This window comes from Ascochyta rabiei, chromosome 12 (assembly GCF_004011695.2).
Source record: "Ascochyta rabiei chromosome 12, complete sequence".
NCBI classification, from domain to species: Eukaryota; Fungi; Ascomycota; class Dothideomycetes; order Pleosporales; family Didymellaceae; genus Ascochyta; species Ascochyta rabiei.
In genome coordinates this window covers 1,704,277-1,726,629 of record NC_082416.1, presented here as the reverse complement: position 1 = coordinate 1,726,629, position 22,353 = coordinate 1,704,277, and the positions used below count along the sequence as shown (strand labels likewise).

The following is a 22,353-nucleotide window of genomic DNA, read 5'->3' as shown; positions in this document are numbered from 1 at the left end:
ACACTTTCCCTGCTTATGTTTAGCCTGTAGAAGGTGCCTGTACTGGGGTTATTTACTAGCTCTAGGTTTTGCTCTTCTATCTAGGCAACAAAGCTACTAGCTTTTAGTGTTATAGTAGTTATAGTAGAGTCCTACTAAGGGTAGAAGGTATTAAAGTCCCCTAGTAGGATTAAGTTAGGCAGAGTTTAGCTATTTAGAAGCTTTCTTTCTACTGTTATTATTCCTTATGCGTTTGTTTAGTTGTATATATTATAAATTATAAAGCTTAACCTAGACTACTAGACTATAATAGCTAGAGAGTCTAGGTTAGGGTTTAAGTTTGCTATTAGGGTAATTTGTACTAGTGTTAAACGTAGAACGTAGGCTAGAACGCGTAGCCTTATGCTATAGTCCTATAGTAGAGGTAGGATTTATGTAAAGGAGGGGTAGTTTACAGAGTATGTGTCTAAGTAGTCTAAAGGTTGTTATTAAGTAGGGGTAAGCTGTAGTTCTTGTACTAAGACAAGGTCTATAGCAAGTTCTACTGCAAGTTACAAGGCGCTCTCTATAGCTTGTACGCTCTTGTTTAGATTTACCTATAGGATCCTTAGGTTGTCTAGTATTCTAGATGTGTTTGTGTAATTATGATAGCCTTATAGGCTGTATATTAAATGCTATCTGCTATATATACTTCTTTATAGTTTATACACTTAGGTATTATATATACGTAAGCTTTACTAGTAGTGCTATATGTGTTATACTTATATAGTGTTATAGGGTATTTGTCTACGCATATCTTATATATAGTGCTATTAAGCCACCTGTTTTCTATATGTCTAAATTGCTAACAATTTTAGCATTGTGTAGTAGGAGGTGTAGGAACAAACTTCTCTACTCTTATGCTAGCTCCTAGTAGGTATAGTCTATTACGTATAGCTTGTTATACTTCTTTTTCTATTACAAACGCTACACAGACAGATCCTAGTTATTACTTCTGTCTCCTTTTGTAGCTTGTTAGCTAGAATAGGTTTCCCACTATTATTAGGCCTTTGTTAAAGGTAGTTATCTCTAACTTAAGCACCTCTAGGTCCTAGTTTATTTCTAGAGACGTGGGGATGTTGTGTAGGATTACTTTGTGCTATAGTTCTATTAGAAGGGCTTCCTTATAGGTAGTAACTAATTGCTAGATTACTTAGTTTTTAAGCAGGTATTTTGCAGTAAAGGAGGGCGTTATAGTAAGAACAATGTTGTTCCTTCTACTTAGGCTAGCAGAAGCAATTATAGGGAGGCTTACTCCTTTATCTATAAAGGCCTTATTAAAAGTATTACGTATCTCTAGGGGGGTAAAAGAGGGTAGTTCTTGTTCTAATGTAAGAACTAGTTAGCGTGTACTTAGAGAGTTCTTTATAATAGTAGGTTGCTTCTTCTTTATAACTGTTTACTAGTCTGTGTTCTTAGGGAGGTTAGCTAAAGCTGCAGATGCGTATAAAGTAGGGTAAGTAGAAGGTTAAACAGTAGGAGTCTTAGTAGCTAAGGTAGGTTTCTAAAGAAGTTTTGCTCTTGTTTTAAATAATTTAGACACTGTTTTAAGGTTAGATACTTAGAAGGCTAGAATAGAGAGGCCTTGTTTGTTTATCCTGTTGTTTTCTGTATAGTTTAAAAGATTTCTAGAAGGTCTAAGAGGTTTAATTGTTCCTTATTTAAGGTAGCTAGGGAAGAAGCCTAGATAACTATTGTCCTAGCAATAGATAGAGCTTCTTTTACTGTTTTAGTAATAGGAGCTTAGTTTATAGGCCTAGTAGCTATGTTAAATTAGAAAGGGGAAGCCTAGGTGCTGTTAGAGTAGCAGGTCTACTAGCTTGTTGTTTAGAGAGAGCAGAGAGAAGAGGTAACATTATAGTCCTGTTAAATATACTAGGTTAGTGTATTCCTAGAGTAGATTGTAGGTGTAGTGTAGACGACAAGGGTATAGATAGAGGTCTTAGGATTAGTGTAGGCTAGTACATCTCTTCTAGAGGGGTTAGGTAGCTAGGGGGGCTTATTTCTATTGTCCCTGTGTTTAGAGAGTAATCTCTATTAGGTGGTGGTTCCAGTTCTATAGTCCTAGGTCCTGGGTTCTGGTCCTAGGTGGGGTTTTCCTTCTCTTTTTTAAGATAAAATAACTAGGAAATAACTAGAAGAGAGCTTGTTTTTGCACAGAAAGAGGTACCTAGTCTCTATCCACTTTTTAGAGCTAAAAAATAAGGAAAAGGCAGTCTTAGCTTTACTATTCTTGCCTTTGTTTTATTCTTACTGGCCTAACTAGTAGACCTCTAGGAGTAGAAAGAAGGGGTTAAAAGCAGAAAGCTAAGGAAAGGCTTATTCCTATCTAGAAGGGATAGGATGTTTTAATAGTTGTTGTGTTTATTAAGGTAAGATCTTAGAAGATAAGATAAGATAAGATTATTGTTTTTTAGGGAGGTCTGTGCTCTGTAAATCCGAATTCTTTTACAACAGATTAGGTTAGATAACCAGGCAGCGTGCAGCAACCAGACGTCTAGAGGGTCTAGGAAGCTCAGGATAGTATATCCTCGCTGGGTTAAGATAGATTCTGATGTTTTTTCGGTGTGCAGGGCCCTATGTCGAAATTTCGCTTTGTTGTGTGTGATTCTTTTAGGGCCTATTATAGTGCGCAAAGATCTATATTTATACTTAAGTTTACCCTACTTCTTAGAAACAGTCTTAGCTTGTTTTTAAGCTACTTAGCTGTTCTTAGTAAGTGATTGTTTGTAAAAAGAAGCCGTAATATCTAAGTCCTAACAAGTACTTTAAAGCGTTGCTGAGCTATATTTTCTTTAGCCTAGACTACTATTACAGTTTAAACATTACGATCTGCTAAATAGAAGTTTAGTCTCAACCTAAATTTAGCCTAGACTCGTGCTTTGCTGCTTAATTAGCAGCCTTTACCTTATGAATAATTTACTTCTCTTTACTAGGTAAGGCAGCTAAATTTCTTTTTTAAACTGCGCAGATACTGTCGCTTAGCTCTGTATTCAATAGGCTTTTTGTGCTAATCTATTAGCCTACAGCCCTAATCTACCTATATGAATTAAAGACTCAATTAATCCTAAAGTCTTTTTAATAGAAACCCTAGTATTGTAAGCACTAACTATTATAACAAGCTGTAATAACTCCCTTATTTATTTAATCCTACTTCTTAAAATTAAAGCTCGCTAGTATACTAGTACCTGTAGTGCTAGTAAAGGTTAGCATATCTTCCTCCTTATCCTTCTTAATATATTTAGCGTTAGGATTAATTATGTTAACTGTAATAGAAGGTAGTAATAATGTGTGGTATTGTAGATATATAAGGTAGTATAGATACAGAAGGCGTTATAGAAGTGTAGCGTGGTAGTAAGCTTTTTAGCAGCTAGTCTGTGCTTAATCTCTCCCTGTTTTGCTAGCGCAAAAGCAACAAACGATAGCGTTGGAACAACAAAAACCATAAAAACCCCTTCTTACAATATTAAAACAGCTTAGAGGTAGGTACAACCTATATTAAAAGAATGTGCTTAGCGTATATACAGAATCTGTAAGTTATTATATTTTACTATTGTTAGGTCCCTAGTCCCCGAGTGCTCCGCACCGAGACCGAAGGCCCTGTAAATGAAGCAGGGGTGGCGTATCTATATAACCTGGCCGAATCGCTCTGATTACTCGGCGGCGATTCGTCCATCTATAACCTGCAATTACACTCTCTACCTTCAAGTGCTCAATAACGTGCCACCCCTCCCGAAAGGGATCCTAACAACTATTGTATAAATATATATACATAATAGTTGCAATAATCACCTATTAATAATAGATTCTAGTTTTCTTGCGCTAAGCAGTAGCCTTGCCTCTACTAATGCCTAAACAACAAACGCTAGCGCTAAATCAACAGAAGCTGTTTGCAATACGTCTAACAATATTAAATTTTATTAGGATAGATATAGCCTAGGCTAAAAAAGTAAGCTTAGCGTATTTACACTCTTGTTAGTTTTTACAAGTTCTTATTAAAGTTATACTAGTGTATATTAGTTGTAATAACTTTCTACTAGCTACAGACTATAATTATTTTTTAAAAGGTAGTAGCCTAAGCTTTAGGAGCGCACCGACCTCTGCACGCGTTATTACACTAACCTATTAACAAACTCTACTGTTACCTTCTACACCACACTACTACACTATTACAACAGCTACACTACTGCAATTCTACTACGCAACCTAGGTGTACCACAATATTACAGCCTAGTATTACATCTATTACAGCCTGCTAGCTATTACACCTGCTATTACACTTATCTTTACAGCCTACTACTACAGCCCACTATTACAGCCTACTTTTACAGCCTACTACCTAATTACTATTATAGCCAGAGGTCGCAGGAACAAGGCTGTCCTAAGCTAAGGATTAGCTGTAACTAGCAGCACGCTAGTAAGAAAGCCCCTAGCAGCTAAGTCTGCCTACAGGGTGCCTGCTGCGACACTATAGCGTAGGTACTATTTTAAGGCCAGCAGTATGTTATTATATTCTATTATTTTATTTAATAACTAAAACTAAGGTAGTAGTTACGCTGCGTATTATCTGTTAATACTAAAGGTTGACTAGATTTTTAATACCTAAGATGCCGTTCGTACGCGTAGTTTAGGAAGTTACTCTTTAATTAATAAATAATCTTTAGATCTAGGCTAGCACTTTAGAGGCTTATGATAAGTCTATTTAATCTTTCCTTATTAGTGTCTTTAAAGGTATTTGTAAGTCTCTTAGAGAAAAACATAAAACTAATATTTAAAGATTTTACTTTAAACGCCATCTATAAAAAGTAAGTTACTCTCTAGCTAAAAGACATGCTTCTTGTAACGTAATACTACTAGAGGCTTATAGGTGCCCCCTAATAGATAATTAGATATCATACAAGTAGAAAAAGAAAGAACTAGAGTTTTGTAAACTATCCTAGTGCTCCTTTACACCTCGTAGCTGATACCCACGCCTATTAGAGACTTCTATTATCCTGCGTCGTTACAATAAGGTTGTCTAGCAGTTAGTTCCAATTTACATCTTTCAGTGTCTTTAGGTTAGGTACGTAATTATTAACATCTATTTCTTCTTTAAATGTTACTGTCTTAGGGACATTCCATCTTGCGTTTTTACTTTTGTTGTTCTAACTAGTAGGGGTGTAACCTAATAACGCTTTAGAAACTAAAGCATCTTTAATATAGCAGGTAGTTAATATTAAGTTGACTATTTTTATAGATTAACTGTTAACCTATCTTTTTAAAACCTTACAGCTGTTACTTTCTTTTAACACTATTATAACTGTCTTAAGTATTTAGGCGTAGTTATTTTCTTTTAGAAGGCCTATATCTTAGTCCACATTAAGGTCTATAGTAATAGCACTGCTAGTAATCTTAATATTACTTTAAGTATAAAGTTCTTGCGCGTATAGGTTAACAGTAGTTAACAGGTTAACTACTGCGTACCCTCTCCGTTTAAGCTGCTCTTAATTACTATTTTTATAATGTACTTTCCTAACATATTACAGATATTACCCTATAGGATTTCAGCTAATCTCTATACAGGTTAGCCTTGCTAGTTAAGATGTACCTAGCAGTTCTGGATTAGCTTTTCTTAGTCTTCGCATGCTGCTGCTATCTGTAGTGTAGATAGGTTTTTTCTTTAGTTTTTTTGTTCTTTAATTTAGACGTTTCTGTAATAAGAAAAGATAGTTTAAAAAGAGAGTAGTCTGTGCTTTACAAATACAATTTTTTTCTAAAAGGACAGGTTAAATGACTAGGCAGCGTGCAGCAACTAGACGCCTATAGGCTGTAGAATGCTTAGAAGGGTATATCCTAGCTAGGTAAAAACAGATTCTAAGGAATTTTAGGTGTGTAGACACTGTAGAGTCTTATGTCCGTATTTCGCTTTGTTGTGCAAAATTCTGTAATTTCTCTTGTGTAGAAGGTAGGTAACAGTTAACAAGTAATTCTATGTACTTTATAAGCTTTATTGCCTATTACGCATTAGACGTTATTAATTAATATCCTTAGTCTTCTAGGCCCCTTTATGCGCCTTTCTCTTAAGACTAAAGTTCTACATTTATTTTAATTTTAGTAGTAAAATACTAGTATATGAGTTTCTCTACTTAGTTAAAGGATATTAATCACTATTAGCGTGTGATAAATAGCTGTTATAGCTGTTAAGATAAGACAGGTTAAAGTATAGTGTAGTTATAATGGTTCGAGTGCTGCGCAAATTTAATTGTTGCGCGCACGGACATTGTATAGCTCCCTAAGTGTTATTGCTGAGTGTCTAGTATCATAGCGACAGCCTGTAGTAACTACAAGCTAGATAGTTTACAAGAACGAAGCCCAAGAGCTATGGAGGCGGGAGCATTTCGTAGTTTTGCATTCTCATTGTCGCCCCACTAACTTGCTACATTGGCTCAACTGATTTCAGTGTTTCTGCAGCATTGCAAATGCTGCGACACATAGCCGAACAAAATCCAGCACCTTAACCAGTCGCACAGTAGAATGATCCACCATTATCTGCGCACACTCCATATCCAGTACCGCCGCCCTATACATCTATTAGTATTCTGTTTAAGAGCTTTAGGAGAGATACTGACATCACAGGTAACAGAACATCCAGCTCCAACGTTACCACGATTGCAGTTATCATGGCATGCCGCAATGGAAGTGCCAACTAGGCACATTAGTGAAGCAGTAACAAGTTTGAAGAAATGCATAATGAGTTATTAAGAGCAAAGAAGGTAGTCTTAGTAAGACACGTTATAAGATTGAATGTAATAAGTTCTTAGGTTGCTCGGTTTTTAGGTTCCTGGGTTTTTGGGTTGATGGGTTGATGGGTTGGTGGATTGAATCAGGCGGAGGAAGAATTTATAAAAACAGAATGACAGTAGAAAAGTAAGCGCTAGTACCAACAGTGTTTTGGAAAGGTTTTACCATGTTGCCGATGAGGCCGAACCCCTGACCCTGGGCGATGGAGCTGGCGGTATTGAATGGCAATTGTGTTTAAGGAGCTATCGCTAAGGTATACCTAAACCCCAATAGAGTACAGTCAATTTTTAGAGCACCGAACGTTCAGTGCCTACCGTAAAAACTCAATTTTCTAGCCGCAAGCTTACAGGGGGTGGTTTAGTAGGGCTAAGGTGGATTAGATGTTGACGAATAGAAGCCCCTAGATGCGCTTAGACCAATATCAGAAACCTGCTCAACTACTTGTTAGCGTGTGCCACTAAATCTGTTTACTTTTTTTCTGTAACGTGTCTTACCCACCCCTTAACACGTACAAAATATTACTGTTTTTATTTTTTGCCGCTTACTAAGCTAAATAGCAGCAACCTTTAATATTATTGTTTATCTAAGATGCCGCTAGGACTAAAACTTACAACAATAGAGGAGCTACGCGCTAAAAGCTAGCAGGTAACACCTCTGTTAGCGCGCTCTAGAAACCTTATTTTACCTGCTAAGAAGCTCTGTATTATCCTCCACTTTATGCATCACTTTACCTGTAACAACTCTATCTAGAGGCGTAAACTACTTGCTGGTCTTATGTACAATAGTATTTAAAGACTGCCAACAGCAGCAGAGACTACTAAACACTTTAAAATCCCTAAGTGTACAGCTAGTATTATATAGTAGAATTAGGAGTAGATAGCGTTGTTCTGTTAGAGTAAGCAATTAACATCATATCTAGTTAGAGATGATTGGTTCCCTAACCTTAAATTGGAGTTGTTCTAACAGTTTGTTGATTAGAGGCAGACAGAACGAAAAGTAACAAGATTCTAGTTTTAGAGGCAAGTAAGAGTTATCTATTAAACAATAGGTAGTAGAGATGGCAATAGCCTTGCTAATGTTAGGCACTGGGCCTAGAGGTGCCTCTGCTAGTCTCAGCGAGCTACTATAGGGCTTGTTAGCCCAGACTATATAATTAATTAATTAATTAATTAATAAGCATAACGTCCTTTGTAAGTCTAAGACTATATAAGACGAGAGTAGTTAACCTACTCTAGTAATATAAGGAGCGTGAATGTAAAAGGGGATAGTAAATGTGTGTTTAAAGTCCTATAGTGAGATCCTATGCTCTAAAAGGTAAACAGAGGATTTTAGGTGTCTTTTGTTTGTTGTAGGTACCAGTTGCGTGTGCCTACTCTTGTCTTTAAAATAAAAGCTAGAGTAGCTGGAATTCCTTAGGTTGTGTGTAGTAGTAGGGTTGCTATACGCCTTTGTCCTTATAGGCTGTCTTGTATTGTTTTCCTTACGTCTCTATACTCTCTAAACCGTAGTAGAAGGTGTTGAGTTGTTTATATGTAGCTGCAGATATATCTGTTATTATTGTTAAGGCTACAGCTCTGCCCACCGTGCCAAGCATGCCAAAAAGGTAACAATGCTTACTTTAATAGTGAGACAGCGGCCAGAACAGTATTTGTTTGCCCTAAGGCTTTCTACAGGTCCGAGGTGGACGTATCCACATGCCTAAGGCTAAGAGTAAGGCTGAGAGCCTAACAATATCTCCCCTTCAAAAAGCAAAGTTTCGACATAGGGCCCTGCATACCGAAAAAACATTAGAATATATCTTAACCTAGCGAGGATATACTATCCTAAGCTTCCTAGACCCTCTAGGCGTCTAGTTGCTGCACGCTGCCTGGTTATCTAACCTAATCTATTGTAAAAAAATTCGGATTCGCAGAGCGCAGACTACCCCTACAATAATAATCTTATCTTATCTTATCTTATAAGATCTTACTAAAAAAGAACACAACAACTTACAAAACATCCTATCCCTTCTAGATAGCAATAAGCCTTTCCTTAGCTTTCTGCTTTTAACCCCTTCTTTCTACTCCTAGAGGTCTACTAGTTAGGCCAGTAAGAATAGAACAAAGGCAAGAATAGTAAAGCTAAGACTGCCTTTTCCTTGTTTTTTAGCTCTAAAAAGCAGATAGAGACTAGGTACCTCTTTCTGTGCAGAAACAAGCTCTTATCTAGTCATTTCTTAGTTATTTCATTTTTAAAAGAGAAGGAAAACCCCACCTAGGACCAGGACCCAGGACTATAGAACCGGAGCCACCACCTAATAGAGATTACTCTCCAAACACAGGGACAATAGAAATAAGCCCCCCTAGCTCCTTAACCCCTCTAGGAGAGATGTACTAGCCTACACCAATACCTAGACCTCTGTCTATACCCTTATTATTAACACTAAACCTATAATCTACTCTAGGAATAAACTAACCTAGTATATTTAACAGAACTATAACATTACCTCTACCCTCTGCTCCCTCTAAACGACCAGCTAGTAGACCTGCTACTCTAACAGCACCTAGGCTTCCCCCCTTCTAATTTAATATAGCTACTAGGCCTATAAACTAAGCTCCTATTGCTGAAACAGTAAAAGAAGCTCTATCTATTACCAGGATAATAGTTATCAAGGCTTCTTCCCTAGCTACCTTAAACAAGGAACAATTAAACCTCTTAGACCTTCTAGAAATCTTTTAAGACTACATAGAAAACAACAGGATAAACAAACAAGGCCTATCTATCCTAGCGTCCTAAGTATCTAACCTTAAAACAGTGTCTAAATTAATTAAAATAAGAGCAAAACTCCTTTAAAAACCTACCCTAGCTACTAAGACTTCTACTATTTAACCTTCTACCCAGCCTACCTTATACGCAACTGCAGCTTTAGCCAACCTTCCTAAGAATATAGAATAGCAGACAGTTACAAAGAACAAGCAACCTACTATTATAAAGAACTCCCTAAGTGTACACTAACTAGTTCTTACACTAGAGTAAGAACTAACCTCTTTTGCCCCCCTAGAAATGCGTAATGCTTTTAACAAGGCCTTTATAGATAAAGGAGTAAGCCTCTCTATAATTATTTCTACTAGCCTAAGCAGAAGGAACAATATTGTTCTTACTACAACACCCTCCTTTACAGCAAAATACCTGCTTAAAAACTAAGTAATCTAGCAAATAGTTACTACCTACAAGAAAGCCCTTTTAATAGAACTATAGCACAAATTAATCCTACACAACATCCCTATGTTACTAGAAACAAACCAGGACCTAGAGGTGCTTAAGTTAGAAATAATTACCTTTAATAAAGGCCTGACAATAGTAGGAAACCTATTCTAGCTAACAAGCTACAAAAGGAGACAAAAGTAACAACTAGGATCTATCTGTGTAGCGTTTGAAATAGAAAAAGAAGTATAACAAGCTATACAGAATAGACGATACCTACTAGGAGCTAGCATAAGAGTAGAGAGGTTTATTACTACACCTCCTACTATATAATGCCAAAAATGTCAGCAATTTAGACACATAGAGAATAGGTGCCTTAATAGCACTATATGCAAAATATACGTAGACAAACACCCTATAATACTATATAAGTGTAATATGTGTATAACTATAGGTAGAGCCTATGTACACACTATACCTAAGTGCATAAACTATAAAGAAGCATATACAGTAGATAGTATTTAATATACAGCCTATAAGGCTATAATAAACGTATAAAAGCATCTAGAATACTAGACAACCTAAGGATTCTATAAGTAAATCTAAATAAGAGTGTATAAGCTCTAGAGAGCGCCTTATAACTTACAGTAGAACTAGCTATAGACCTTGTCTTAGTACAAGAACTATAGCTTACCCCTACTTAATAACCACCTTTAGACTACTTAGATACACACTCTGTAAACCACCCTTCCTTTACACAAAACCTACCCCTACTACAGGACTACAGCATAAGGCCACGCGTCCTAGCCTACGTCCTTCGCTTAACAACAGCACAAATCACCCTAGCCGCAGATTTAAGCCCTAACCCAGACTTCCTAGCTATTACAGTCTAGCGGTCTAGGTTAAACTTTACAATCTACAATATATACAACATAACAAACACATAATAAATAATAATAGTAGAAAGAAAACTTCTAAATAGCTGCACTCTGTTTAACTTAATCCTACTAGGGGACTTTAACACCTACCACCCTTATTAGGACCCTACTATAACTACTATAACACTAAAAGCTAGTAGTTTTATTGCCTAGATAGAAGAGTAAAACCTAGAGCTACTAAACAACTCTGGCACAGGCACCTTCTACAGGCTAAACATAAGTAGGGAAAGTGTTCTAGAACTTACCTTTGCTATAAACAGGCTTATAAACTAAATAGAAGACTAGTAAACCATTACAGGTATAGGCTTAGACTACCTAGGCATCCTGTTTATAATTACAACACCTAGAACACAGCTTCTAAACAGCCCTACTCCTTGGTTTAACACTAAGAAGGCAGACTAAGACCTATTTTAGAAGGAGCTAGCAAAGGAATTAGCAAAAAGCCCTGCTCTTAATACCACATGCCCTAGACACTCTACTAGCACACCTCTACTTCTTATCTAAGGAGAGGACAGACAGCTAGAGAAGCAGCTTAAAGCATTAGGGAAGGAGCTTACTACAGCGATAACAAATACAGCTAAAACTACAATCCTACAAAGCTCTACTAGTGCAAGAAGCAAGCCTTAGTAGAACCTAGACCTAAAAATACTTAGGATAAACATGCTTAGCAAACAACGCCTTCTACAGAGAGAACTAGTAACTAGCACTACAACTACCTACATATAGAAAAGGAACTACCTAATTACTAGAAATAGCTACCTACAAATAGTAAGAGCAGCAAAGCGTAACTACTAGAATTAATTCCTAGAAAAAGAGGATATAAAATTAATCTTTAAGGTAATGTCTTATACTAGGTCTATAGGCAACTAAGGCATACATGCTATATAAGGCCCTAGGGGAATAGGGAACTTCTTTTAAGGCAAGTGCTTAGCACTAAGAGACACTCTCTTCCCTAGCCTACCTTCCTCCTAGCCTATAGAGTGGAGAACCTACTAAGAAGGTAGCTAGGAATAGCTACCCCTTACTAAAGAAGAGCTAGAACACGCCTACTCCTTATAAATCTAAAGTAGCTCCCTAAGACTAGATGTAATAAACTAGGAGATTATTACTACAGTATATAAAGTAGAAATAGACATATTCTTCTATATATTCTCTACCCTATTTAACTATAGGTACTACCCTTAAATCTAGAAAAGAGTAACAGGAATCATCCTAAAAAAGCCAAACAAACTAGACTATGCAGACCCTAAAGCCTATAGGGTAATTGCTCTTCTAAGCTACCTAGGTAAAGTTTTAGAAGGACTAGTAGCTAAACAGCTTAGTATACTAGCAGAAACAACTACCCTACTACACCCTTTACAACTAGGAGGAAGAGTACAAAAATTAGCTATAGGCGCTTCTATATTGCTACTAAACTAAGTAAAAGAATAAAGGAAACTAAAGCGTACAACAACTATAGTGTTCCTAGACATTAAATGAGCCTTATACTACGTCTTACTAGGCTAACTACTTACTATCCTGCAACAGCTAAAGCTACTGTGCAGCCTAATTGCCTAGATCTAATCATTCATCTCTAGACGCAAACTACAACTGTCCTTTAATAGAGAAATAGAGAAATTTAGTAATATAAACGCTGGAATCCTATAAGGAAGCTCTATCTTACCTATTCTGTTCCTGATATATATTAGACCTATATTCTAGTTAATTACAAACTACTCACTATCTATCTAGACAACCTAGCTATTACAGTATTATCTTCCAGCCTAAAGAAAAATATCTACCTACTAGAAAGAGATATAGCTAACCTATTTGCAAAAGGATCTAGCTGTGTAATTCAGTTTAATGCGCTAAAAACTGAACTTATCTACTTTACTACAAGCTAAAAGGCAGAAACCTACACTCTTACCCTGATAGACATGTCTATAATTACTCTAAAAAAGACTGTTAAATAGCTAGGAATCTACTTTAACAACAGGCTCTCTATTAAAGAGCATGCTGCTATAAGGATTAGCTAGGTAAAAAACACCTTCTACAGAATGTGCAGACTAGCAAACAGCAGCAAAGGCCTTATACCTACTGTCCTCTAGTAAATATACCTAGCCTGTGTTACTAGCATAGCAGACTATAGATGCTAGGTCTTCTAGAAGCAACAAGCTAGAATAGCAAAACAACTACAAGGACTACAGAACCTAGTACTTAGGAAAATCTTAGGCACCTTCTAAACCTAAACTATAATACCCTAGGAGGTAGAGGCAGCACTAGCCCCTCCTACTATAAGGCTACACTATGCAATAAGAAAGTACGCCTTTAGAGCTAGGAAGCTACTAAAGAACTACCCTATCTACACCGCTATAAAAACAGCTAAAGTCCACCCTACAAAACACAGACCTAAACTCTAGCGCAGAGTAAAGAGAGGTTAACTGTACTAGGCTAAGAATAGGACCTCCTACACAGCTTATGTAAATTACATAGTCTATAAAAAAGGCTATACCTAGCACAAGAGAAGAGAAACTAAAAGACTTCTACTTCTGCCCCTAGAACAAGGCTATAGCATACTAAACTGAAATCGTAAGAATACTAAAAGAAGAAGAAGTAAAATTATACAAAATACAGATGCTATAAAAAGTAGGAAGTAATATACTAGCTATCTACACAGACGCTTCTTCTATAGAGGGAGGCCTAGGTATAGGAGTAGGAATTACAGTCCTAGACTACAAACAAGAGCCTAAGGAAATCTACCCTACAAACTACAATATTAGCAAAGGCTAAATTGTGTACATTAGAGAACTAGAAGGCATAATAAGAGGCTTTAAAATTGGAGCTACTATAGCTATTACAGGATAGAACATCTAAGTCTTTGCAGATAACTAGGCAGCTATCCTAAGACTTAAAAGTCCTTTAAATAAGCCTAGACAGGCTTAGCGAATACGCTGCATAAAGGCAGCTAAAAATATTAAAGATAAAGGAGCCACAATCAGCCTTAAATAGACCCCTGGCTACCAGGATATTACAGGAAACAAGAAAGCAGACTCTCAAGCAAAATAAGTAACAAAAAAGAGGCCTACCTCTAACTTAACAAGCATTGCTATAGCTAGAATTTAAGACAAAGCTATTACAACAGACAAATAGGATTATAAACTAGTTACCTACACAGCTAAAGCAATTCTAAGGAAAACAGACACCTACGCAGCAAAATACTAGCTAGAACTAATAAACAGGATAAAACTACCTAAAAACACTAAACGAGAGGTAGCAAGTGCCTACTACTAACTAAAACTAGGATATAGATATAACAAAGCATACCTACATAATATATAGAAGGTAGATAACAACAGATATACCTGCAGCTACGCACAAATAACACAAACCTTCTACTTAGCTATTAAGAATACAGACACGCAAGGAAAACAATACAGGACAGCCTATAAGGACAACAACTTTTAATACAACTACTACTACACACAACCTAGGAAATTCTAGCTACTCTAGCTTTTATTTTAGACACTAGAATAGGCACCTGCAAGTGGTACCTACAACAAACAACAGACACCTAAAAACTGCTGTTTACTCCCTAGAGCATAGGCTCTCACTACAGGACTTTAAACACACATTTACTATCCCCTTTTACAGACACACTCCTTAAATTACTAGAGTAGCTTAACTGCTCTTGTCTTATATAGTCTTAGACTTACACAGGACGTTAATTCAATTAATCAATTAATTAATCAATTACTTAGCTATAGAGAAGGTGCTTCTACATATCATATAGTAGTAGAAGCTAATTTCAAAGATCTTAGGAAACCCTACCTAGTGGTAACTAAGTGGCAGCACCTGCAGGCTGTTACAATAATACTACAGCAATTTAAGAAGGCACCTAGCACCCTTATTAAGTCTTAGAAGCCTCTAATCTAGCACATCTAGCTAATATAAAACTAGCCATTAGCTTTCTTATTTTAATAATAAAAGGGCGTAGTAACAACCTAGGTTACGCTAATATATTAGAATAGTTAGAAGTTGTAAGAGAGGCTGTGTAAAAAGGTTGTGTTAAGCTATCTAAGTACTGTTTAAAAACAGAGGACAGTTATAGTTTTTATTTTTCTGTGCTATAATCTTAGATCTAAGCTAGAAGCTTACTGTGTGTAAGGTAATATTATTATAGCAGTTTATTATATACTATTACTAACAACGTTAGAAGAATAATATCTAGGAAGTTTAAATAAACATATATATACTAAGAGCAATTCTTACAGTACCTAAATTGTTATAGTAATAACAACTTAGGTTGCTCTACATAAGCACTTTTGAACCCTGTATAAAATTTAGTAGAAGATGATTAGTTCTAAAAATCTGTAATATTAGTCTAGTAAGCTAATAGGAGCTTTTTATCCTACAGTTAGAGTTTAATCCTGTCTAATAATACTAAGGCGGTGGCTTACACCTAGTAAGAGGGAGAGGCCTATCTTAGTACCCCTTGCATACAACAGGTAGATAGAGTTAATCTACTAGACTAGTAGAAGATTAAAACTGTAACTTATCTATAACTTACTTGTGTAGCAAAGGATATACCTACAGTACTAATAACAGAAGTTAAAGTTAAATAGGTGTTTAACACAGCTAGAGATGTAATTAGGGACTAACAGCACAGGTTATCTGCAACTATAATACGCTAGATAATAATTTTAAAGAATTTTATTACTTTAGCACAGATATAAGAGGGGGAGGAAGCAGCTATAGATAAGCTAGATAATCTCTTTAGGCTACTAGCTTGTTCTAGTCTAGAAACAGAGGTTATAGAAGAAGAGTAACACAGTAGTAGTACTAAAGAAACAAGTCTATTAAATCTATCTCAGCAAGAACAGTAGCTGCGAAAGAAAGGAAGGCTACTATAGTTTTAAGATACATAGTTCTGTAATAAATAGCTGTTATAAATAGATAAAGACTAAAAATTCTGTCTTCTATTTAAATCTTTCTAAAACAAGTTTAGTGTGTATAGAGCATTTCTAAGTAGCATACTAATAAGCTTGTTATCTTTAGTATTATAGACGATTAGGTAGCTCTAACCTAACCTACCCTACGCTATAGGTACCCCTACCCTACCCCTACCTAAGGTCTGTGCGGACTGTACCTAACCCCTACCCCACGCTAGAGGTACCCCTACCCTACCCCTACCTAAGGTCCGTGCAGACTGTACCTAACCCCTACCCTACCCTACCCTAGGGTACTCCCTACCCTTTTACCAGCGTAGGTTTCCATGTAGGCTCCTACTTTAGGTAAGCCTACTTTTCAGTTATATAACTAGTTCTCTAGAGAGTTCTAAGTTGTTTTAAGAGATCTATATAACGAAAGTTAACCTTATATTAGTTCCTTATAATATTAAATATAGATCTAGTAAAGTGTAGCTTAAACTCCCTTACCTAGTATTTGGATCCTACCTAGTACCTCTTTTAGAACTGTTATAAAGGGTCTTGTCTAAATACTATTGCTAATAGGGTTCTGAACAGTAGCATATGGCTGTTTACGGCAGTAAATAACAGGTAAAGGGCTGTCTTGTCTCTTGCCTCAGATCTAGCCTTAATCTAACGAAGATGATCCAGTTCCTCTTGTTCTAAGGCTGTCTTAATCTAGGCTTGCAACTCTTCTAGCTCTCGTTCGATATCGGTATGCTTTAAATCTGAGCAGTGAATGACTCGCCTAGGTGTGGCATCACTTCCACTGATTGGGCGTCTTAGGAGCCTCTAGAGCTAGAACCACTTACGCTACGGCTTTTCTGTCTTGTCTGAAAACTCCTTGCATGTAAGGGAGAGCGATTCAAAACGTCAGGCACGTTGGACGACAAAGTGTAGGTAAAGAGTGTATTGTAGGTAAGAGTAGACTAATCGCTACAAAGCTGCTAGCAACTCTGTGGTGGTTTCATACCCTCTACTGTAGGGAATAATAGTTGGTGCTTTACAGCAACACTGTGCGGTTAGGCCTGACAACAACTCTGATATTAAAATAACTTTTCTAGCTCTTCTGTATGGAGAGGTAGTTCATTTAAAGAACCCTTAAAATTAGAGCCTTTAAGTAAGGAAACCTGCGCGATACGCCAATCTGCGCGTCACGCTAACAAAAGCGGAAGCATTCGAGATAGTGCTAATGCGTGGATGACCAGTGCGCCTGCAAGACACAACTTAAGCAGCTACAAAGCGTAAAAGCTATGAAATATAATACCTATTACATAGGAGACCCTTACCATTGGAGATGTGATTAGTTTAGTAGCTGTAAGGGAGTGTAGCAGTTATACCAATAGTGAGAAGCCTACAAAGAGGGTGCGCTCAGAGCAACACTGCAGGCGCTGTAGTGAAACTAGACATTATTCCTGTACCCGCAAAGTAGAGATAGAGAATACAGATAATAGCAATGCATCTAAAACATACCCTAGCACTATATATAGTAGCTGCACTTAATTGTAGTAGTGTTGCGCAACGGCGCTAAACAGTTGTTTATAGTTTGTGAGGTGGCCGATTCGTTTATAAAATACGTATTTTGCAAACGAATCATAATTGTTGAGACAGTAACTTTGGATACATTCTCTTACTACCCTGAGCGATAGCGTTGACGCGTAATCACCGCGTTCTTTAGACAGTGCAGTTAACAACTGCGAGTCCTTCGTCAAGGACAGCCCCACCGCGCATTTGAATCAACTCATCGTCCTCGCCAAAAACAATGACTGTACCATTTGAACCTATATACTCAGGCCATCCAGTTTGAGTAAGACCATGCATAGGATCTTTAATGAAGGCAAGCCAGTACTCTTGCATAGTCTCGCTGAGCGCGGACTCAAACGATGTAGAGTTGCCGCGGTAGTCAGCGTGCGTGCCAGTTATAAGGGGGATTTCAGCGAAATGGTAAGCGCCCATCCAGGGCCTGTTGGATGGTTAGCGTAAATACATCGAAATTTTCATCTTTGAGATATGAAATTTTGCTGTCTTCTAGAAGAATGTCAAGAGACTAAGGCACGTACTTGGGTGAGATGTTGGTAAAGTTTCCAGCATAATAGTAGCGCCAGGTTTTACCACCTCCTTCTGTGCGAGCGCTTTGTTTAAGGAACAGATATCAGCTTAAAGGTACGCAGGCTAAGAGGTAAGGAGGGTGGGTACATACGCTGTCTCTCGTGCAACCCTGCATTGGAATATTGATAGGGTAGCAGTGCGTATTGCTGCTTCTGTAGTAGTAGTGCCATCAGCACTATATGGAACAAAGTTGGCTCCCTCGTTGGCAGTCGACCCTACTAGGGTCGGCTGTGTTGCATTAGCCACAGTAGAAGTTTTGCAGATATGAGTACTGCTTACTAATTTCGGAATACTCTTTGCCGCAGCCATCTGCATGTATTGAGCCCTCGTAAATGCTGTGGTATTGTCTGCCACTGCACCAAGATATAACGTGGGGGAAGCACCACTGTCAGTGTGCGTTTGTAGCAGTGTTTCAAGCATAACAGCGTCTACATTACGCATGCAGTCAAGGACTTGCTTTGCGTCTCCTGTACAGTTAAACTGGTCTGCAACCCACTTCCAGGTTGTCTGATTAACATCTGTGTGCAGATCACCTAAGGTGATAACGCTACTCTCCTGTATGATGCCACGTGCAATAGGGTCATCAACATTGGCATACTGGTACGCATCTACTAGGCCGCCGCCAGCTGCTTGACCCCAGAGCACAATCTTTAGGGGGTCGCCCCCAAAGCTGGCAATATTGTCACGAACCCACTCAACGCTTTTATTCATTTAGCTAGGTGTTTTCTTTGTTCACTTAACTATGTGACTTACGCAAAACGGATATCAAGTATTCCAAGATTTAGCTCAGATTGATTTAATCCAGGAGCATTAGGGAAGCCGAGAAGATTTAGGCGGTAGCTTATTTGTGTTAGCTCAATGCACAAAGAAGAGCTCTAGTTCAACAGAAACAAATAACCAACCTGATCTGGACCACAATATGCTCCTGTGACCTCTGAACCCATTTCTGCGGTTTCTCATATGGAGTATTGATACCGCCATAGGTATACTCGCCCCCATGTACCCACACTGCTACAGGTAGCCTCTTGTGCTTGGGATTTCTTGGGGCAACAATGTTTAAGTATAGGCAGTCCTCGCTATAGGGTTTTGGTGGGTTGAATTCAGGTACGAGGTTAAAAATATTAGGTACGCCCTTGAGGTACTGCTGACATGATGCTGCAGCGCTTTGAGCTAAGATGACACCTGAAGAGTTCTTTGGTTTGGTTGGCGGAAGGAATCGAAGAGGGCCTAGCGGGGGCTCTGCAAATGGAATTCCTAACCATTGCTTGACATCTGGAGTGATTTGGTCGATTATTCCAATGACATTTCCCACTGAAGTAGGAACTTCAAGACTAGAAGAACTGCTGTACGGAACGTTTGCCGCAGCAAGAAAGAAAATAGTAAATAGTGTAAACAATAGCATGGCTTTCAACCTACGCCTAAGAACGTCGACAAATGGATCTTTCAGCGTGCAGATACTACTGTATTTAATCTGCAATAGACTAGGATTGAGGGCAGGTTACAACCAGGTACTGGATTAGACACGCGTACCTGACGGAAGGCTAGGGTATCCAAACAAGGACGGACGATTCTCGGAAGCGTCCGGAATCCCCGGATCAGCCAAGACAGCATGAAGATTATATCGGCCCGACTATAGACTATGTGGTCATTCCTCTGTTCACTGTAATTCATTCTTATTCGCCTGATATACTGTCCTTGACCGCCTCTTTTTAAACCTAAAACATCAAATTAGGACAACAGTCTAACCATCATAAAGCCAGCTTCGTTAAAAATGAGCAAATCACAGTAATGATCTAGGCTACATACAATACAACGGTGCGATACGGACATTGCGTAAACGAAGAGGGCGACGGCATCTTACGGAAGAAGTTCAGTTTGGATTGGGGCTTGAGATGCCATGCCACGTCAGCTAATTACAGTACAAGCGGTACGGAACCCTTCTGCGATCCCCAGCAAGATTGCAGTTCGATGGCTAGTGCGGTGGCTGTACTTATGAGGTTCACACGCTTAGGCTTTGCATTCACACGCAGTATTGCGAGGCACCACAGAATTGAACCGCACTTGTAATTAGGCTCCTTTCCTTGCCTGGACAAGGCTTCTTAAGTTCAGTCGCAGCGTAAGGCCTCCTGGGGTCTAAATTTTTTTTAACACAAATCATACCAAAGATGTGTTAACGTATTCAACGGGTGAGTCGGCCACACAGGCGAGTCGGCCACTCTGCCAAGACCACACCAACATTCTACCGTATTATGGCTTGTATTAGCCCACATTGGCATTGTTTATAGTAGTACAGTATATAATATTATTTAGTAACACCTTCTTTAGGCTTTTTACACGTGCGCAAGTTATGCCCTACGTTGTAGCACTTTTTACAGCGTCTTTAGGTTACCTTACCTCCTTTAACACGTACTTGCTTCCTTACCTTCTTACTATTACTACGCGCCCTAAACTTAGTTAGAGTAGTTAATTGAAGGCCTTCCTTAGCTGTTAGGACTCCCTCCTGCTGTAACTGCTTTCTTTTATGCAATCTACGTTGCGTAGCAGCCTTATTTGCTGCTTGAAGCCTAGTAATCTCCCTTTAAGCTAACACTAGCTTGTGCGCTACTATAGCTGCGCCTTTAGCAAGCTTTTTAAAGGCCTTAACTATTAAAGTTAGTAAGCTGCTTGCATGCCTTTAAATCCTCTCTTAAACTAGCGTTAATTGCAACCCTAATTACAGGGTAGTGCTTAGGGTTTAGGACTACTAGGGCTTATCTTCTACAGTAGGTAGCGGTAGGGTACGTAGGCGGACATTAAGACCCATTATAACCCGTTCTGGGTTAAAGGGGACTATTCTAGCGCCTTAGAAGCCTCCTTAGATATTGCTAGAAGTAAATGTCTCCTTATAGGCGCCTATAAAGTATAATAGGAACTTAGTTTTAGTAATATAAGTAATATAGTTATATATAAGATTCTTAGCTTAGCACCTATATGCCTTCTTTAGAGGGGCAAAATAACCTATATCTAGTAGTTGTAAGAGGTAAGATAAGTATAGAGGCATACATAGTGTAATAATGTTTACTTCCTTACAGTATTGTTAGAAGTTAAGGGAGTTGTAGCTCTTGTGGCTATTAATAAGGAGCAGCTAGTGCACTCCTTAGGTGCGCGTCTTTGTATAGGCATTAAAGTGCTTTAACCAGTCTAGACCAAGCTTGTTAGTAGTCTATCTGTTCTTAGAGACTCTAATAACCTAATTATAGGGCAGATTATCCTCTTTGTACTAGGCAGAGAGGTAGTTACAGCCTTTAAAGATAATAAAGGGTAGAATAGCCTACCCTATGCCATTAATGCTCTGTATAACTGTTATCTACTCTTAATTACCCTACTGCACTACCTTTAGCCGTCCTTAACGCTCTAAACCTGTAATAACTACTCCTATAGATATCTAGCCTATTATAAAGCCTGTCTTATTAAAGTTGTATATGTTATTATCCTAGATGCTATACTTAGCTTTAACATTTGCTATAAGCCTAAACTAGCCTTATATAATCTCTAGATCCTTACAGAGGGCTCTCTTATAGTTGTACTTGCAATTAAACTTTACTTTAAGGTTAGGGCGGCGCTTAATAAATGTATTAGGCTAGTTTATGCTAACATGGCCTATATTGCGCTTAGCACGCAAAGAATTAGCTATATTAGCTACAGCAGCTAGCTAAGGGGCAAATCCTTGTGCATCTAGCTTAAGAATGTACTTAGTAATTACATCCTCCTTAGTCTAATCTATATTCTGTTAACTTGGCGTATAATTAGCTTATGTAGGTTATCCTGTGTATTAATTACGTAGTATACTGCAAGGCGCGTTGTATATAGCTGCAGCGCGTTATATAGTAAGGTTTGCGTCTTATTTAAGTGCCTAGAGCGCAAGCTGTATTACAGCCTCTTTTAAGGGCGTAGGTTTATGTTGTTGTTGAGTTATCGCGTTATAAGGTAGAATGTTAGTGTGGTCTTAGCAGAGTGGCCGACTCGCCCGTGTGGCCGACTCACCCGTTGAATACGTTAAGTTGTATTTTTTGAAGGTACTAAACAAGCTAGAAGATTTAGAGGGGAACTCTGCACCTAGCTCTTAGTAGAAACAAGCCTAAGCATCTCTAAGACTATCCAGTAAGGCTAGACGGGATGCTTTAGTAGTTCAATTGCCCACAACATCTTATTAAAGGGTCTAGACACTACTATCACCTTTATGTTCTTGTGCACTAACTTGCGTTTACTATCTTTATCCTTCTTAAGGTAAATGTTATAAAGGTTAACCAACGTATTCTACAAGCATGCTATTTACCTAAGTGTACTATTTACTGTTGCTAAGACTATACTATTACAATAACTACGTTGTAGTACTATAGTAC

General features: G+C 38.0%; 2 protein-coding genes across 2 annotated transcripts, besides 28 other annotated features; both read right to left on the bottom strand.

The window, feature by feature from the left end:
* Window positions 1-2,623: part of a mobile genetic element that runs on past the window's edge.
* Window positions 2,387-2,422: a tandem repeat.
* Window positions 2,624-2,633: 10 nt separating the features above from the next.
* Window positions 2,634-3,573: a dispersed repeat.
* Window positions 3,570-3,761: a dispersed repeat.
* A 9-nt stretch (window positions 3,762-3,770) lies between these two features.
* Window positions 3,771-4,234: a dispersed repeat.
* Window positions 4,167-4,205: a tandem repeat.
* A 289-nt stretch (window positions 4,235-4,523) lies between the features above and the next one.
* Window positions 4,524-4,550: a tandem repeat.
* Window positions 4,551-4,593: 43 nt separating this feature from the next.
* Window positions 4,594-4,772: a dispersed repeat.
* A 194-nt stretch (window positions 4,773-4,966) lies between these two features.
* Window positions 4,967-5,023: a dispersed repeat.
* Window positions 5,022-5,652: a dispersed repeat.
* Window positions 5,645-5,932: a mobile genetic element.
* Window positions 5,932-6,269: a mobile genetic element.
* Window positions 6,270-6,511: 242 nt separating this feature from the next.
* Window positions 6,512-6,746, bottom strand: EKO05_0007597 (uncharacterized protein; the record flags this gene model as incomplete). Its single annotated transcript, XM_059637085.1, has 2 exons — window positions 6,512-6,577; window positions 6,627-6,746. The coding sequence occupies 2 exons, from the start codon at window positions 6,744-6,746 to the stop codon at window positions 6,512-6,514; spliced, it is 186 nt and encodes a 61-aa protein (XP_059493068.1).
* A 1,128-nt stretch (window positions 6,747-7,874) lies between these two features.
* Window positions 7,875-7,951: a mobile genetic element.
* Window positions 7,949-7,972: a tandem repeat.
* Window positions 7,956-8,356: a mobile genetic element.
* A 5-nt stretch (window positions 8,357-8,361) lies between these two features.
* Window positions 8,362-8,510: a dispersed repeat.
* Window positions 8,511-8,543: 33 nt separating this feature from the next.
* Window positions 8,544-14,648: a mobile genetic element.
* Window positions 8,736-8,766: a tandem repeat.
* Window positions 12,111-12,292: a mobile genetic element.
* Window positions 12,126-12,292: a mobile genetic element.
* Window positions 12,132-12,268: a mobile genetic element.
* Window positions 14,620-14,655: a tandem repeat.
* Window positions 14,651-15,264: a dispersed repeat.
* Window positions 15,265-15,715: 451 nt separating this feature from the next.
* Window positions 15,716-15,856: a dispersed repeat.
* A 128-nt stretch (window positions 15,857-15,984) lies between these two features.
* Window positions 15,985-16,058: a dispersed repeat.
* Window positions 16,044-16,089: a tandem repeat.
* Window positions 16,072-16,123: a dispersed repeat.
* Window positions 16,124-17,536: 1,413 nt separating this feature from the next.
* Window positions 17,537-19,373, bottom strand: EKO05_0007596 (uncharacterized protein; the record flags this gene model as incomplete). The annotated part of the gene is made up of 6 exons (XM_059637084.1): window positions 17,537-17,825; window positions 17,923-17,994; window positions 18,063-18,199; window positions 18,251-18,671; window positions 18,725-18,811; window positions 18,874-19,373. The coding sequence occupies 6 exons, from the start codon at window positions 19,371-19,373 to the stop codon at window positions 17,537-17,539; spliced, it is 1,506 nt and encodes a 501-aa protein (XP_059493067.1).
* A 769-nt stretch (window positions 19,374-20,142) lies between these two features.
* Window positions 20,143-22,009: a mobile genetic element.
* Between the last annotated feature and the right edge of the window lie 344 nt (window positions 22,010-22,353).